This window comes from Aphelocoma coerulescens, chromosome 1A (genome assembly GCF_041296385.1).
Source record: "Aphelocoma coerulescens isolate FSJ_1873_10779 chromosome 1A, UR_Acoe_1.0, whole genome shotgun sequence".
NCBI classification, from domain to species: Eukaryota; Metazoa; Chordata; class Aves; order Passeriformes; family Corvidae; genus Aphelocoma; species Aphelocoma coerulescens.
In genome coordinates, this window is record NC_091014.1 from 64142677 (window position 1) to 64159900 (window position 17224).

At 50.6% G+C, this 17224-nt stretch overlaps 1 protein-coding gene across 4 annotated transcripts in view; it reads left to right on the top strand.

Annotated features, from left to right (window-relative positions):
* The first annotated feature begins 1673 nt into the window (after positions 1-1673).
* The window catches only part of CCND2 (cyclin D2), a 31405-nt gene continuing 15854 nt past the window's right edge, over positions 1674-17224 (top strand). For 2 of the 4 annotated variants that reach the window (XM_069003223.1, XM_069003220.1), the window contains exons 1-3: positions 1958-2988; positions 4447-4662; positions 7172-7331. In XM_069003223.1, coding sequence (XP_068859324.1) covers positions 2794-2988; positions 4447-4662; positions 7172-7331 — 571 coding nt within the window. In that variant the 5' untranslated portion in view covers positions 1958-2793. Of the gene's footprint in view, positions 1873-1957; positions 2989-4446; positions 4663-7171; positions 7332-17224 lie in introns of those variants that run through there. The other 2 variants (XM_069003222.1, XM_069003221.1) reach the window with 2 other exon arrangements.

Genomic DNA, 17224 nt, shown 5'->3' on the forward strand with positions numbered 1-17224 from the left:
TAATTATTTATGCTTTAAAAAGGGTGAGGCAGCTCAGCTAAAGAAGGGGAGCGAGTGCGAAAAGGGTGGGTTTTGCTGTTGTATTATTTTTTGTTATTATTTTTTACGCTTTTTTTTTTAAGAGGGGGGAATGTCGGGTTTTTTGGTGGTTTTGGTTTTTTTCTTTTTTTTCCGGAGGAAGGGTGGTATTTAACATATGGCACTCGGTAATCTCTACACGGAGGCTGTTAAAACATCTGCTGCCTCCAAATGCATGCAGTAGCGCCCGTGGGCACGGGGACAAGGCGAAGGGCTGGCTTCCGCGGCCGCGGGTCCCTGGCTCCCTGCCCCCCGGTCGCGCTTCCCAGGGACGGTGTTTCCCCACTGGAAACGGGCACCGAGCACATAAAAGCCGTCACACCGGGAGAAAGTGTTTTGGTTGGGTTTTTTTCCTTTTTTTTTTTTTTTTTCACGACGTTGCTGCAGATCAGCGGCACCTCCCGTGCAGAGCTGGCACGCTTCCATTTAATATTGATTTAGCGAGTGTTTTTTTTGCCTAACGGGACATCCCCATCACACGTCCAGCACGGTGGCCCGCCCGCGGTGCCCTCGGCTGCTCTCCCGGCTGCCGCCCCATGGCGGGGCGCGGGGGGCCCCGCATCCCTTCCCCGCCGTGCCCCAGACATCACCCCACTTCGGAAAGTCGCTGACGGACAATCGGGACACCCGTTGTCTTGCCCCCCGAAACCCACATAAATCACAATCGCTGCATTGTCGAGCTACAAAGCCAGACGGGAGCGCTTATGAATTTAAGTTTGGAGAAGGAAAACGTGCGCTGACACAACACGCTCCCTGTTCGCAGGAGCAGCCAGGAAGGGGAAATGAATGGTGGAAGTTAAAGAGCCTTTCATTGCGGAGCGCGCCGCAGCGGGTCCCGCTCGCCGCCCTCGCCGTGCGCCGGGAGGTGCCCCCTCCTCGCCGCTGCTCAAACGCGAGCCGTGCTGGGCACAGCTCTGCCCGGGTCCCTGTAACCCGTGGCTCGGCTCCCGGGGCCACACACGGTGCCCGGCAGCTCTCCACATCCCACAGCCCGAGGGCTGCTCGCATCGCGGACGGGACGAGGGGTGCGCGGCGCTGAGTTTGTAGGGAGATGCTGCTCTCGGCTGTCCCCCGCTACCGGCGGAGGGGGGCAGGGGGAGAGCGGGCGACACTCCCGCTGGCTTTTTGCTGCCCAAGTAGCCCTTTGCTCCGACGGGCGGGTTCGCTGCGGGACCGTGTCCCAGCCAGCTTTTGCCAGGGCAGCCTTGCTGCTGGACTCCGGCAAGACTCGGCGAAGCTGGTCCCACCCCTCCCGTCCGCTCTGATGCAGAGGGCGAGGGCTGCCGTGGGAGGCGGCGCCGGTGCCCACTCGCGGGCAACCAGGGCCGCTCGCCCGCCTTGCCCCCGGTGCCGGCAGAGCCCGTGCGGCTGCCGGGACCAGCGGTGCGCTCAGGTGAGGGGGCTCTCCCTCACCGCCATTCCGGACATCATGCGCCCTTAAAATATAATCTGCCCGGTAACAATCAGCGCGCAGCGGCGAGAGCCCCAGAGCTATTGGCTATGCAAATAGCGGGAGGGGAAGCGGCGCCCCTAAGTCCCCGCTCGCACTTTTAAGGCGGTATTTCCGTGCCCGCCGCCCCCGGCCCACCCTCCGCGCCGGCCGCGGCCGGGGGGCTCAGGGGCAGCCGCTGCGGGGACCCCGCGGGGCTGCGGCCGCTCCGCGCCCGCCCCGGCAGCGCCTTCCCCTTCGGGCGCCTCTGCTCTGCCGGCTGCGGCAGAGACTTCGCAAAGTTGTCACATTTTGCAGGCGAGGAGCGACTGCCGGCGAAGTGCGAGCAGGGTGGAAGTCACACTGTGCGGGACATCTCTCACCTCCCCCCTCCTCCCCAGCCAATTTTTCTCCCTCCTCCCTCCCTCCCTCCTCCCTCCCTCCCTCCCTCCCTCCCTCCTCCCTCCCTCCGCTGCGTTTCCTAGAAAGTTGTATCAGTGTGGCCATGCAGCGCTAAGACAGTTCGCCTGCTCGAAACACGAATGTGTGCCGGCGGAAGTAGCGTGGTGGTTGGGAGATTTCACCCCGAAGACGCCGCGGAACCCCCACCTCTGAAGGGTTTTTTTGGGGTTTGCTGTTAGCGGAGAGCTCTGTCCCCCTCCGGCTGCCGGTTAAGTGAGTGCCAGAGCAGGGAGAGCGAGACATGGATCTGGCACCCTGCTGTGCCAGGGCATTTCATACTTCGCCCCCATCCTCTAGGTGGGTACCGAGGGGACCCCACAGTTCCTTGCAATAAGAAAAGGGGAGGGAAATTGATTGGGACGGGCTCCCTCAGAAGGAAAGTGTGGAGCGAGTTTAATTTCGTTGCTGGAAAAAAGCAAAAGAGAAGCTGCCATTTGTGTGTGTGTGTGTCCCTATACGAGGGCCTCCTGGTTCCTTGTTAGCTTATAGAGAGGGAAAAAAAAAAAAAAAAAGCGTTTGATGTTACGTCTGACCAGCTGCTGTTCTCCATAATAACAAGAGAGAGAACTGCCTGCCCTGGCGAGTTGCGTCACTTCGCTTCAACTTTAGGCTAGAAATCAAGAGAGGGAGAGACAAGTTTCAAGGGAGGCAGGAGCGAGCTGGAAAGCCCTGCCGTCTTCCTCCCACCCACCTACCCCTCCTCCTTTACCCCTCTCCTTTCCCCACCCCCTTCCCCCCCTCCAAAAAAAAAAAAAAAAAAAAAAAAGGAAAAAAAAAGGAAAAAACCTTTCCCATCAGAGAAAGAGGGAGATCTCTTTGGAAACATGGAGCTGCTGTGCTGCGAGGTGGATCCCATGAGGAGAGCTCTGCCTGACCCGAACTTGCTCTACGATGACCGCGTTTTGCACAACTTACTAACCATAGAGGAAAGGTATCTGCCCCAATGCTCCTACTTCAAGTGCGTCCAGAAGGACATCCAGCCCTTCATGAGGAGGATGGTGGCCACTTGGATGCTGGAGGTTCGTACACCCCGGCCCCTCGGAGCGGGGGGGAGGCAGAGCGGCCGCGGGCAGCACCCCGGCCCCTCTCTCCTTGCAGCCCCTCTCTCTTCTGGTCACCGTGTGGCTTCTTCTTGTCGATCCCCTCCCCTCCGTGTACCCCTCCGGAGCTCAGCCGGTGCGGGAAGGGGCGCGGGGGACACCGACAGCCCGCGGGGGAAGTCGCCCCTTCCGGGGGGCTCCGGGAGCGGGGTGCAGGAGGGGAGGAAAGGCGGCGTGTTGGCGGGGGGAGAGAGTTGGAAAAGTCATTTGCAATTAAAAGTAAAGAAAATCCGCCTCCGGGAGCGCTTGAGATTGAGGCATTCCTGGGAAAAGGGAGCAGCGCCCGGGGCAGGGCGAGGGTCGGGGGCTGCCCCGTGTGCCCCGCGTTCTGCCCGGCGAGGGTTCCGTGCCCACGTATGCAGGGGGGAGGACGTGCCTTTTTCTCGCCATGTTGCGCTGCATGCGGACTCTGCTCGCAAGCGCCGAGCCCGGCTGCCCCCGCTCCTTTCCGGGGGTCTCGGGAGTGCCCCCCGCCCCCGCGGAACGGGACCCCCGGTATGTCGGGGCCGTGGGACGGGCGCTGAGCCCCCTGTTCGCCCCGAGGCTTCAGGCAGAGCGGCAGCGGGCCCGGAGCCCCGCCGGCTCGCCTGCCTTGCGCTGGCCCCACCAGCCATCCTTTGCCCCTTCAGATCTCCCTTAGGGGGGACCTTTCCCGAGCCAAACCCCCTGGGTTGGAAAGCCCAGACTCCCCGCTTGGTTTTCATGTGCGATTTGTGCTTTTCCTCCGCGGCTCCGATTTTTGGTAAATTTTTAAAACAATTTTGCTTCTCGCTGCCTGCTAAAAGGATCCAGGCGGCTCGGGCTCTCTCTCCACCCCACCTCGCCCTCGCTATGTCTCCCGTCCTTCCCCCCCAACGCGGGATTGGGGGCGCAGGGCTGGGGGACACGCGGCGGGGGAATTTTTGCAATTGTCGGAAACGATAGGGGATCGTCCCGGGATGCCACCAGCCCCAAAATCGGGACCTCCGGAGAAGTTTTGATATTTTTTATCGATTTTTTGAAAATATGACGAAATAAAAAAGAAAAATTGGGTCGCAAAAAAAAAAAAAAAAAAAAAAGGCTGAGGCTGCTCGCTTGCTGTTGGATGGGGCTTTTCGGCTCTCCCACACAGTGTCTTGAATTCATTTCTTACTGAATGAACTAAAGGAATGTGAAAGCCGATTGACAGCCTTCCCAGCCTCTCCAGAGATCTCCCCCTCCCCCAAAATTTAGCTCCCCGGGAAACAAAAATAGCAGGAGCAAAAGCAAGGGAAGTAGTGGTCTGTTTGGTGGGTTCACTCATTTATTTATTTTTTCCTTCTTGTCTCTTTCTCGCTTCCCACCTCCGTTTCCCCTCCGACTGCCCCATCCTTCCCTCCCCACGCTCCTCACTTGCAGGTCTGTGAAGAGCAGAAGTGCGAAGAAGAAGTTTTCCCTCTGGCCATGAATTACTTGGACAGATTCTTAGCTGTGGTGCCCACTCGGAAGTGCCATCTGCAGCTGCTGGGGGCGGTGTGCATGTTCCTGGCCTCCAAGCTGAAAGAGACAATCCCCCTCACAGCCGAGAAGCTGTGCATATACACGGACAATTCCATCAAACCCCAAGAGCTGCTGGTAAGCAGCCCCATTACTCCCTCCTCTCCGGCACCGCAGCTTTCTCTGGCTGGCACAGCACCCAGCACTTCGCCACCCAGCCCTTGTCTTTTAGAAAAACCCACGCTTTTCCTGCGGTTCTGAACGGCCAGAAAGTCTCGGGGGTCAGCGCTGAGGGCGGGGGACACCCGCGGGGACATCCCCGTCCTCCGAAGCCGCCTGGCAGTGCCATGCGGCGCTCCGGCCGCTGCCCGCCTCGTGCGTGGGCATGGCGCTGCCGCGGGTTCTGGGGTTGGTGGTGCCGGGGGTGGGTCCGTCCCCGCCGTGTCCCCGCCGTGTCCCCGCCGTGTCCCCGCCGTGTCCCCGCCGTGTCCCGCTGTCCCCACGGGGGACCTCGCCGGCCGCACGTGCGCGGGCGGGCGGCGCGGCGGCGCCACCTGGTGGCAGGCACGCGGCGGTGCGGGGCCGGGGGGGCCCTCGGGATGCTCGGGGGGGGGGCCCGGGATGCTCGGCCGTGCCCAAGAGGCAGCGGGCACCAGCTGATGGCCAGGGAGTTCCACCTGAACACGAGGAAGAACTTCTTCACTGTTCAGTGACCGAGCACGGAACAGATTGTCCAGAGAGCGTGTGGAGTCTGCCTCACTGGGGATGTTCCAGAGCTGTCTGGATACAATCCTGTGCTCTGGGATGGCCGTGCTGGAGCAGGGAAATGGGACCAGGTGCCCCACTGTGGTCCCTTCCAGCCTGACCCATGCTGTGTGATACGGCTCAGTTAAACCACCCCATGTCTGCTGCTTCTCTCAGTTCAGACACAGTGGAAGCAGAAGCAAATTGATAATTATTGAAGGAAATAAGTGACATTTACATCATGATGTGGAGTGCTGGACATGCACCAGGGCCCCTTGGTGACATGGATGCTAGGTCAGAGAGATGGCTGTAGCCATCTGAGTTGCAGGAGAATTTTTCCTATGAATCACTGGGAATTCCCCCTGGGGAGGGGTTGGGGTTGGGAGCTCGTGCTTCCGCAGAGTTAAAGAGCCTTGCACTCAAACCCTGCCTGGCTGTCAGGGCCATGAGGTGTCCAGTTGGTGGCACAGACAGGCAGGGGAAGTGCCATGGTCCCCATATGCAAATATGCAGAATGATGTCCCTACCTTCTTTTGCCATGTGGATTTAAGCATGTGTTTAAAGTGCTGCCTTGTAATTGGTCCTCTGGGTTGACTGTTCGCTCTGAAAACCTGTCACATCAGTAATGCTGGGAAGAGGAGGCCTTAGTTCACATAATTGCCAACACTGTTCCAACGTTTTGCAGGTTTTCTTGAGAAATTAAGAAAACCCGTCTGGTTCCTGCAGCCTTTTGCATATATGTGAGATTTTTCAGGCCATGGAGGGCTCTGTCATAATCCAGCAGGAATGTCCGTAGGAAAGTAACTCGCTGTTAAAGTGGGCATCTATTCAGGGAAACGGCTGCAGAAATGGCATTGTGGGGTCCATGTTTATGGTTTCTCAGCAACGCTGGTTGACGTCTCCTCGGCTGCAAAATTAAAGGACTTTTTTTTTTTTTTTTGACTTGCCAGCTCTGTGAGCTCAGCTGGGGCTCCCCACCACGCTGGGCTCCATCAGGCATCATCAGGAGTTGGGAATCAGTGCGTGGAATTTAGTTAATAGCTAATACTTGATGGATGAGACAAAGGGGAGTCGGAGGCCTAAACTTTGCTCACTCTGTGGGGCACTGTAAGGTGTGTTCAGAACTCAGTTTAAATGTTGAAACATGCAGGTCATACAGCCCGTGGCTGGATCTGGAGATCGGGTGCTGTTTGCACATGGAATCCCATTCCAGGGAATGGCCAGTAGTTACGTACACACCCAAGTTTTCCTTTGATTGCAGTGGGAGTTTTGGGCGTGCAAAGAATCTGGGAATGGCTCCTACATGATTTACTGGCAGATAATTTACACAGGCTACTTCTTGGCTGTGTTGTGTGCGTTTCCTTTCTGCAGAGCCTGTCTTGGAGTAGTTTAAGTACCATCAGATTTATCTGCGGGACCTTTGGAGTACAGTTTTGGGAGGGAATGCCATCAAGCCAACTTCCCCAGTTTTGAAAAAAGGAATGTATATCTAGGTTATTTTTGTGCATGGCTGTCCCTAGGGCTTTAAATGGCTATAAAGTAAGGACTATAGCCATTTAAAAGAAGTTACTAGGGAAGGACCACAGTGACCTTGGCAATATCTAATTGCAGGCTAAACTTTCTGGGTGGGTATTCAGCACTGGATACAAAAAAAAAAAAAGTAAAACCTTGGCAGGAGCTGCCAGGTCTCATTATTTTCAGAAGAGCCTGACATTTCTGGTGTTCAAAAAACAAAAAAGAATATAAAGTCAACAACTTCAAAGCAGTAGAGGCGTATGGAAAAAAGGGTTTGAGCAAAACAAATTTAGCAGTGATAAAGTTATAATAAGAAATAAGCAGAGGTTTTTTGCAGGCTTTCTTACGTCTTTTCTCCTCTTTTGCTTTGCCTGTCCCCCCTCTGCAGGAATGGGAGCTGGTGGTGCTGGGGAAGTTGAAGTGGAACCTTGCAGCCGTCACCCCACATGATTTCATTGAACACATCCTAAGGAAGGTGCCTCTCCCTAAAGACAAGTTGCTTTTGATCCGGAAGCATGCACAAACCTTCATTGCCCTTTGTGCCACAGGTAGGCTCAGCTGCTCTGGCTGCTGCTGCTGCTCATGGTGTGGTTGGAAGGGCAGATTTGTTCCTGGTGGTGCATCATCCCCTCCGTCCTTACATGATGTGGGAAGAGCAGCTGAATCCCATGGGACTGTTTGCAAAGGGTGTTGTGAATCAGGCCCCAAAACCGTGTAAGGACAGATTTCTTGCAGTAGTGACCTGTAGTGCAGCTGATGCGTGTGGTGCTTTTGCAGTGACGTCTGTAAGACTGGATTAGACCATCCTGGGTTTTATTTTGCCCATTCACTGCTTCTTTTAGAGAGCCACGGATCATTAGTAAGGACAGCTCAAAATACAGAAGCTGTTACAGCACGTTAGTCCAAAATGTATTGAGCTAATGCATTGCATGAATGTGTTCATAAACTTTTCATTAACTGGACTCTGTCCAGATAAAAGGTAAAATTGTGTATTTTAACATTTACGTGATACTGCCGTATCCCTGAAGCATAGAGAATGACAGATTAGAAGGTAATTACTTTTTTTTAAAAGACATTTGGATTCTTTCCTAACTTCAATCCAAGAAAGCAGTAAAACTACTGTGTTTCGTAGGAAACCATTGCACTCCCTTTTTGTCATATGGCTGAACACAGTTTCTGAAGATTTAGATGAGAATAATTGCCTCTGTGGAAGAGAGGCTTTTTAGTTTTGACATGTCTGCAAAACACTGGTTTTTGTATGTGTGTTGTTTTGTTGTTTGGGTTTTTCTTCCCTCAGTTACTTCTACAAAATAAGTATACTCTGAATTTTTATTCAAAGGGTTAATGGTAAGACTACTTTTTAGAAGCTAGACCTGGACTAGATGAACACCATGGCGTGTTTTCCAGAGTCATTATCAAGTAGTGGATGGCTCAGTGTTAGAATTCACCAGCTTGACATACCTAGTCCTTTGTGATAGGAACTGTTCTGCCTGCATGTTTGCAGAGGGGAAAGGAAGACTGGGTGCAACTTTTGGGTTTGAATGTCTACTTCTTGGTATTTAAGATGTAGTGACTGCTTTTACAGTGTTGGCCAATTCTTCCTACCTCAGTTGATCTGTTTTAGAGATTTGTATATGGGCTGTATTAGGGTAATTGACTTTCTGGTTGCCATGATGCTCAGGCTTTCCCTTCTTTTCCTACTGCTACATGATCCTTTTCAGACCAAAGACCACAGGACTCAATAGAAATACTGCTCAAATTTGCAGGATCACTCTTGGTGATTTCTTTGCCTTCTCCCCTTACTCAGGATGCATTCACTGTTCTGCCTTATCTGATATGAAAAAGATGGTCTTCCCCGTGGACATTTCCCTGGATCTTCACACCATCAGCCATCAAACTCCAATATACCTCCATGTTGCCTTCCAAACCAGACAATCTTCCCACTCTTTTGTTGCTTTCACTTCCTACAATAGTGTTTTGATTTGTTTTATTTTTTATCCAGCACAACATTTTCTGGAGAGCCCTAGAATTTCATTACGATTTAACTTTTCAAATTCTGGTCTATAATCCTTTGCCCTTAAAGTTTTCTATATAACCAAACCATTGCAAGACTGTGGGCCATGAAAGAGTCTCCAAAATCCATGGCTTCTTTCCACTCCATGAATTCTTTGGTGGTTAGGTCTATGCTCTAGAAGTCCTTTTACTAAGATCCAGACCAGTGCCCCCTTTCCAGCCCTCAGCCCAGTCATGCAGTTCCCTCATGTGTCTCCCCCATGTGATCTGCCTCTCATGTTATATATCTCCAATGCACGAAATGAAGTCCTTTGGGTAGAGTTTAAAGAGGCAACAGGTCAAGAGTTTCTTCTCTTAAAAGGGAAAGACATAATTGCTGAGCACAGAGCTTCGCAAAAGCAAGGGCACTGTGGTGCTGGCTGGAGATTTTCTTTTCTTCTCATCCCATTGTCCACAGACCACTGTGTAGTTTTAGGAGGACCCACAACCCTTTGCCATTTCGAAAACAGAGCTCTTACCCAGGCCCTCAATACCACATTCCCACTTTACCTGTGAACTGCTACCTCAATTCCCATTGTGGAAATGTTGTTTTTACTGCAGTATTTCCCTTTCACTGACACTCTTTGAAGAAAAGCCACTTCTCATCAGACTTCCTTCCAGATCCAGTTGTCATTTCCTTTTCTTGTCCTGTTTGTTGCAGCGGTCTCATCGGCTGCTCTGTTTCTTCTTTCTCCCTCAGAGCTGCTGCTCTCTGCCAGCCCGGGTTAAGCCTAGTGTTTCATTTCCCCATTTGCCTCCTTTCAGCAACAGGAGCTCCTCTGACATGTGGCTCCCTCTTCCCTTGCTCCCCATGTGTGCTTTTAGCCTGGGTTTGACTCTGTACTATTCCCAGACCTGACCTGGCTGTCTGGCTAACAGCTCTGGTCTGGAGCACAGCAGTGAATCTCTTTCTATTCCCTGATTCATCTCGGCACAGCTTTTTCTGCTTTCAAGTACTTTTTCTTTAAAGTATCATACAAAATCTGGCATGTTTAGAACTTTTCTCCCCTAGCCTTAGTTCTTCTTCACCAGCTGCTCCATTTTAATTTCCCAGCAAAAACATTTTACCAGAAATTCCTGGGTGTTCCCTGCCTGTACAGAGCTGGCTTTGATCTCAGTCCTGCAGCACTTTGGGTCAGCAAATGAAGAGGGAAGCAGCCATGAACAGTTACTAAATGTTGTGCTGGATGTGTAGGATCACTGTGATACTCATCCCTGTTCTCCTTTCCATCTGAACGTTCCCCAAAAGGAGGTGATACTCTGTTCTTCTGCATATTCCTTTTAGTCATGTTTGGTCACTTTGGCACTCTCTCTGTTTCTCTGCCTTTATTTTGAGCCCAGTTCCTGAACCAAGCTGCATGGATATAAACCCACGGCCTCTCCCCAGTCCTTGCAGTGATTAATGATTCACATGAGCATGACTGGAACTGGAATGTCTCCCTCTTTGCCCTTGGTCCCATCAGAACATACAGCTGCTGAGCAGGACAGAAGCTTGTGTGTCCTCCTGAATAAAGAGTTTTCCATTGCTCTGTACTCACAAAGGTTTCAGGAGTCTCCTTCTCCATGAGGAGGGCATGGAAGTGGCACTTTCCTCCTGCTGCCTTGCTCACTGCACAGTGAGAGTGCATAGATGAACACTATGCACTGGCATAGCCTGATCTGTCACCGTGTCATTTGTTTTCTCATCCCACTGGTGGCTCCCCATGCAAGCCAAAATCTCCTTCAGAAGGCTTCAGAATTTTCAAGGCACCAAGAGGATGCATTTGGGGCCTTAAGTGGTGCTTATGGCTTCTCTCTTATGAGGAGAGACTGAGGGAGCTGGGCCTGATTAGTCTGGAGAAGAGAAGACTGAGAGACGATCTCATTAATGCATATAAATATCTCAAAGTGTCAGAGGATGGTGCCAGGCTCTTTTCAGGTGACCAGTGACAGGATGAGGAGCAGTGGCCATAAACTAAAACACAAGAAGTTCCATTTCAACATGAGGAAGAACTTCTGTACATTGAGGATGGCAGAGCCCTGGAACAGCTGCCCAGGGAGGGCCTGGAGTCTCCCTCTCTGGAGACATTCCAAACCCACCTGGACACATTCCTGTGTCACCTGCTTCAGGGGACGCTGCCTTGGCAGGGGTGTGGACTGGGTGATCTCCAGAAGTCCCTTCCAGCCCTTATGATTCTGTGATTTGTCAGCATGGGAGGTTCCTGTTATCTGTGAGCCTAATGGAGATCATTCTTGTTTTGCTTGCTAGGATTGTGTTGCTTTTCCACTCTGCCCACACCTCCATCTCTTTACTGTTCTGCACCCTTTGTTCCTCTGTCTCTTTGCACAGTGCTGCACAGCTTGGAAATGTTCTTTCAGGGGTTGGCCATTCGCCTGTGCTGAGCTCCAAGCCAAGGAATCACTGCTGGAAGGAGTGGGAGAGGGCAGTGGTTACAGAGTTGTGTGCAGAGCCTGCCACGCTGCTGCTGGAAAGAGAACCATGCATTATTTCCTTACACTTCAATGTGCTTATCGTTTGCAGCCTGTTCAGAGTTGCAGATGCACAACTTCTTCCTTGTGTTATACTCTTCTCTCAGAGGCTGTACATGCTACAGTTTTGGTGCAGGATACCCCTTTTTTATGTGAGAGCCTGTAAGGAAATGGTTTTTGAGGGAGGGGAGCCTGTGCACACCAGGCTTTCAGAAAGAGGAGCTGTAATGGAGACACTAATCTCATGAGGAGCTTCGCAGGATTTTAGTTGGGTGGCAGGCAAAACTTAGAAGCAAAACCCTTTGCAGACTTGCAGAGATAGAAGGCAGCTTGTGTAAAACCCTGGACTCAGTCCTTTGCATGGCCTTTTCTGTGCTTCAGCTGAGTCCTGTGGCAGGTGGGATGTGCCCATGGTGGATCCAGCATCTCAGGCCTCAGGGTCTTTGTCAGTACAGAGGCCGAGAAAGAGCAGGAAAATGTCAGCTTTTAAGTCCGTTTCGTACAGCGTGCCAAACCTCTGCCCACTGTTTCTGGGACATTAAACATCTACACTTGAAAGCTGAGAAGGCTTTTTTTAACTTCTGGGCCAAATCCTGCATCCTTCTTCAGACAGTTGTTCTGTGGAAGTCAATGGGAGTGTTGTCTGAGTGAAGACTGCAAGATGAAGCCTACAACCCTGGTAGTGGTCTGCAGGGTGACCACACAGAATAAGGCCTGTTTGCTCCTCAGGATTCCTGCTGGGCAATTCTACTCTGCATCCCCTTTTCATCCAGTGTAAGTTTCTGGGGCCTGTCCCTGCAAAGTGTGATACAAGTTTTATTTGGGACCTGTTCTTTGAAGAGGGGAAGAACGAAGCCTGCAAAGGCTTCATTGTGTAAATTAATGTCTTAAGAAATAAAATACATGTTGCAAAGTGGCAGTGTTTGCAGGAACTTCTTGCATAGGAGAAGAAAGAATAATTTACACTAATTTATTGCTAGACAAAAGAAGGCTCTTGCTTGTTCCAGGGAGAAGCAGCTCATATCAGTATTTCCAGCCAATGGAGCCACAAGAACCAAGGAAGTGCCATCAGCAAGTAGTCAGGGCCTGGGGAATGTTTCATGACCAGTCAAGTCTGGCAAGAGGAGGTGGAAGGAAATGGAGAAAGAGAGCATGTGCCGATCCAAGCTGGCATCACTCCAGAGCTGCCAGAGGAGTTGCCCTCCTTTCTACCAGCTGCAGGTCTGTCATTTTGGTGGTTCAGGCACTAACATCATCCTAATCCTCAGTTAGGAAGGTGTAGAATAAGTGCAAATAACCAGTGCAAACAGTTGTTCAGAAATAGGATTTACCATCAGCTAATGAGCATATTGTTGTGAGTGCTCCTCTACTTTGCATAGGTTGTTCAGTGTGTTTCCCTGTCTTTACTTCTCTTGGATGGTTGTGATGAAGCATTAACATTTAGGATACTTCAGACCCATTTGTGTGAGGGCTAAATGCTGCTTGCTTTACTGTAGCCCAGGAACAAAATTAGATGTCTGCCCTCCCACCTACTCAAAGGATGGAAGCACATCTGCATCCTGGTTTACTTGACAGTTTTGTGTTTGGTTTGAAGGGCTGAAGCGTCATCTGGTTTTGCCTTTAAAAGCAGAAATAGTTAACGTGAGGAAAATTTACAGTGTCTTGGAGAAATACAAGAGCAAGAGAAAAAAAATGGCCGATGCAGATACAACCAACTGTATAAGAAAAAAAAAAAAAGAGTACTGCACTGACCCTGGAATTGCATTTGGATCAAAGCAGACAAGAATTAAATTCACTACTTCCATTGTTTATCTTAGACTTTTCTTTTAGACTGCGATGGTTAAATACAGATCCATGCTTGTCTTCATAGTACAGGCATTGGCTGGGTGAAGTCTGAGGCTGGCTGTGACCATTATCTATATAATTTTAATGTATCAATACCTGTTTTCCTGATGGAGGTAACATACCTTTTTTTCCCCCTTTTCTTCCCCCCACCATGGGAAGAATTACCTTCCTTAAGACAGCAGTTTCTAACTCTGTAAATAAATATCTATCCAATTACAGAGATTGAAACTGGCTGCTCAAAAAGCCCAACCAGCAGCCAGAGCAGTACCATGGGTCGTTGTAAGAAGGTAGAGTTCCCCCACCTGACTTTGGCACACCGAGCACGTTCAGCCTGGGTATTTGTCAGTGCTCTTTTCTTTCCAATGGTTTTATTTATTGGCTGCAAGTTAAGGCTTCCCCTTGCAGGACCTCTCTGGGTTCCTTCCTCCAGTTCCCTCCTGCTTTGGACTGAGTGTCAGCCTTGCATTTTCCTGGCTTGAAGGTAGTGAAGACCACTGGATTGGGAGAGAGCCAGCAAAACAACTCAGCCACGGTGCTCGCAGCCCTGGAACGTCGGTGTGGATTACGTGTGCTCCACTGGCAGAAAAACCTCCTCATGCCCTGGCTGTGTCAGCTCCAGGCTGAAACTGGGGGACAGGATCAGGGTACCCTGAATTTGCTTGATGACTCTGGCTGGCTGGTCCACAGGTGGCTGTGTTTCAAAGGGTGCTATTTCTTGCACTGCCTTTTTTTATTCCCAGCACGGAAGTCAGTGGGGTTGTGCAGGGCTGGTCCCTTGTTTTTGAGATAGTTTAGGAAATAGGTGATACTAAAATGGGGATGGGATGGTTTCTAGTGTTTATTGCCTGGGAAGAGAAAGTAAAACAAGTTGTGCTTTCTAACAACCCAGTGTCTTCCCTTGAAGTGTTCGTGTGCTCAGATTCTCATAGACCACGTGCTGTGGCACTGCTTCTCTAACTTATAATGAGACTCTTTTGTACTTTTCCCATGGAATGGCATAATCACAGAATCAATTAGGTTGGAAAAGACCTCTGAGATCATTGAGCCCAACTATAAACCTATAAATCACAACAAAGTTAGAGTCAGAGCCATGCTTTAGATGCAGGCTCTGGGTGCCTGTTAACCAAGTTTGCACACAGAAGGATTTAGCCCATAGCCTTGCTTCAGGTGTCCAGGGAGAAGTGCTTTTTATAAAATTCCAGGTGTCCAGTAAGAAGTGCTTTCTATAAAATTTCCTCTGTAGTTCAGGTTTCATCATCTCCTACAAGAATTTGTAGCAAATGCATATGCTTCAGCTCACATTTTTAGGTTCTCACTCCATGCCCCCCCCCTTTTTTTTTAATTTTTTTTTTTTAAATCTCAGGGCAAATTTTTGACCTAGTTTGGGCAGGGACAGTTTTACCTGGGTGAAAACTGACTGAGGATGGCAAGGCTTGTCTTGTTGTCACAGTAGAAGCAGTGATAGAGATTTATAATTGAAAATAGCAGGTAAAAAGCTTGTTTTGCATTTCTCAATGGAATCTAAGAGACTCGGGGGGCGGTTCTGCATCCCCTCAGATACAGTACTTAATATTTATGCTTTCATTGCACCTTGACAAACATTTCACGTAGTTATTGCTTTGCTTGAATATGGAAATATGTTAATTATGGCCTTTATTGCGCTGCCTGCTCTTTTCCTCAGCCTTTTCTATTCAACCCTCTAGGTGGCCCAGCACAATGTGGCTTCTTTTCTTTCAATGAGCTCTTTCCACACTAATAGGGTCCAGGGTGATGTGGAGAACCATGTGCACAAAATTGGTGCACCACCCCCCATTCCTTTGTGGGCATGTCAGGTTAAATTCATATCAGCAGGAGGGTCACTGCCATGATTTTCAATAGCTCGAGATGAGGTGATGACTTCAGACAATGGTGCCACACTCTCCAGTTGGAGACACTTGCCTCACCAGTTGCAGTAGTTAATTAATATGCTAAAAATAGAAGCCAGTGATACAAATCGCTGCCTGTTGTACAACAAAGACTGGGCATGTGTAGCTTTGATAGCCAAGTTTATGGTGCTTGTTATGGAGGGAAGTTAGTTTAGAGCTAGAGGCAATGTAAGACTTTCTGGATGCTGAGCTTTAGTCACTCTGGGCCTCTGGCCATTCGCTCGCTGTCTCATTTGCATTATGAATGACATTAAGGGAGCTAACAAGGTTATTGGGCATAGAAATGTTCGCATGTGACCCCACGTGGAAGCAGACCTACAGCAGTGCTAGTTGGCAGGGACACTGTGCCTCTTTATTCAGCTTCCTAGGAAGACAGTTTCGGGAGTGGATCTAAAATCAGCCACGAGAACACTGGTGTTTGGATAACGTGGAGGTCGTGATGCGAGGCAAGGAATTTCAGAGGGCAGGTGGAGCTCTGTCCTTTGCTCAACCCACTCTGTCTGGCTGGACATGGGACCTCCCTGCATCATCTTTTTACTACATCCTGCCTGAAACACAGGATAAGGAGGGGAAGATTATGGAAAGTCAATTGCTACCCATAGTTCCCATGCATAAGTGAGAGACAGTTTGGTACGTCCAAAGATCAAACATAGAAGTTGCTTCCCAACTTAGAGGTGTGGTTATCCCTTACGTGTGTTTGTATAAATCCATGTGAGGTAAACACGAAAACTATTTTGATCATAGAATCATTGAGCTTAGAAAAGACCTCTGAGATCATGGACTCCAACCCTAACCCAGGGTTAACCCACTGCCATGTTCTCCACTAAACCATGGCTTCAAGTGCCACATCTGCACATTTTTTTGAACACTTCCAGGGATGGTGACTCCACCACCTCCTTGAGTAGCTGGTCCAATGCCCGATCACTCTGAAGAAATTTTTCCTAATATCCATTCTAAACCTCCCCTGGCACAACTTCACACTGTTTTCATCTTGTCCTGTCCCTTGTTCCCTGGGAGCAGAGCCTGACACCCCCCTGGCTGCACCCTCCTGTCAGGGAGTTGTAGAGAGAGTGAGAGGGTCCCCCCCGAGCCTCTTTTCCTCCAGCTTAAACACCCCCAGCTCCCTCAGCCACTCCTCATCAGACTTGTGCTCCAGCCCCTTCCCCAGCTCCGTTCCCTTTCCCAGACACACTCCAGCCCCTCAGTGTCCCTCTTGTAGTGACAGGCCCAGAACGGGACACAGCACTTGGGGTGAGGCCTCACCAGTGCCCATGACAGGGGGGCAGCCACTGCCCTGGTCCTGCTGGCCACACCATAGCTGACCCAGCCCAGGAGCCATTGACCTTCTTGCCCACCTGGGCACACGCTGTGGACCAGCCGCCCCAGGCCCTTTCCTGCTGTGCTCTTCCCAGCCACTCTTCCCCAGCCTGGAGCTGCTGGGGGTTGTTGTGACCCAGGGGCAGGACCCAGCACTTGGTCTTGTTGAACCTCATCTCACTGGCCTGGGCCCATCGATACAGCCTGTCCAGATCCCTCTGCAGAGCCTTCCTGTCCTCGAGAAGATCAACACTCCCACCCAACTGGGTGTCATCTGAGAACTGACTGAGGGTGCACTCGATCCCCTCATCCAGGTCGTTTACCAAAGAGAAGTGGCCCCAGCACTGAGCCCTGGGGGACACCACTGTGACTGGCAGAAAAGTGCAGTTCTGGAAGTGTAATTCCCATTCCCTTGCCATGTGCTGAGGTCAGCATCCTCTGGGCTGTCCCCCGCACTGAGAATTTGGGAGTCGAGATTCTCCTGTTGTCTCACTCATTAGTGGGGGCCGTGTAATTTCATTTCCAAGAATCAGCTTTCCTACGTACAGTGGGTTCTTACTATTACAATAGTGCCTAATTATTAATTATTATTTTTATTATAATGGCAGTCCATATTCTTTCAGCCAATGGGAATTTGCTCTTCAGAGTGTGATTTCTGGTAGGAAGCAGCTTTGGGCTTGCAGGTGGTAACCTCCTGGTGGCTTTGTGAGACAGAGAAATCCATGTCAGGGTTTCAACTACTCCTTTTGTCTCCCCACTTCTAATGTCCCTGCTCTGGTCCATGTGGGTGAATGTTATGTCCCAAGTGCCATTCTTACTGGACCGCTTCAATC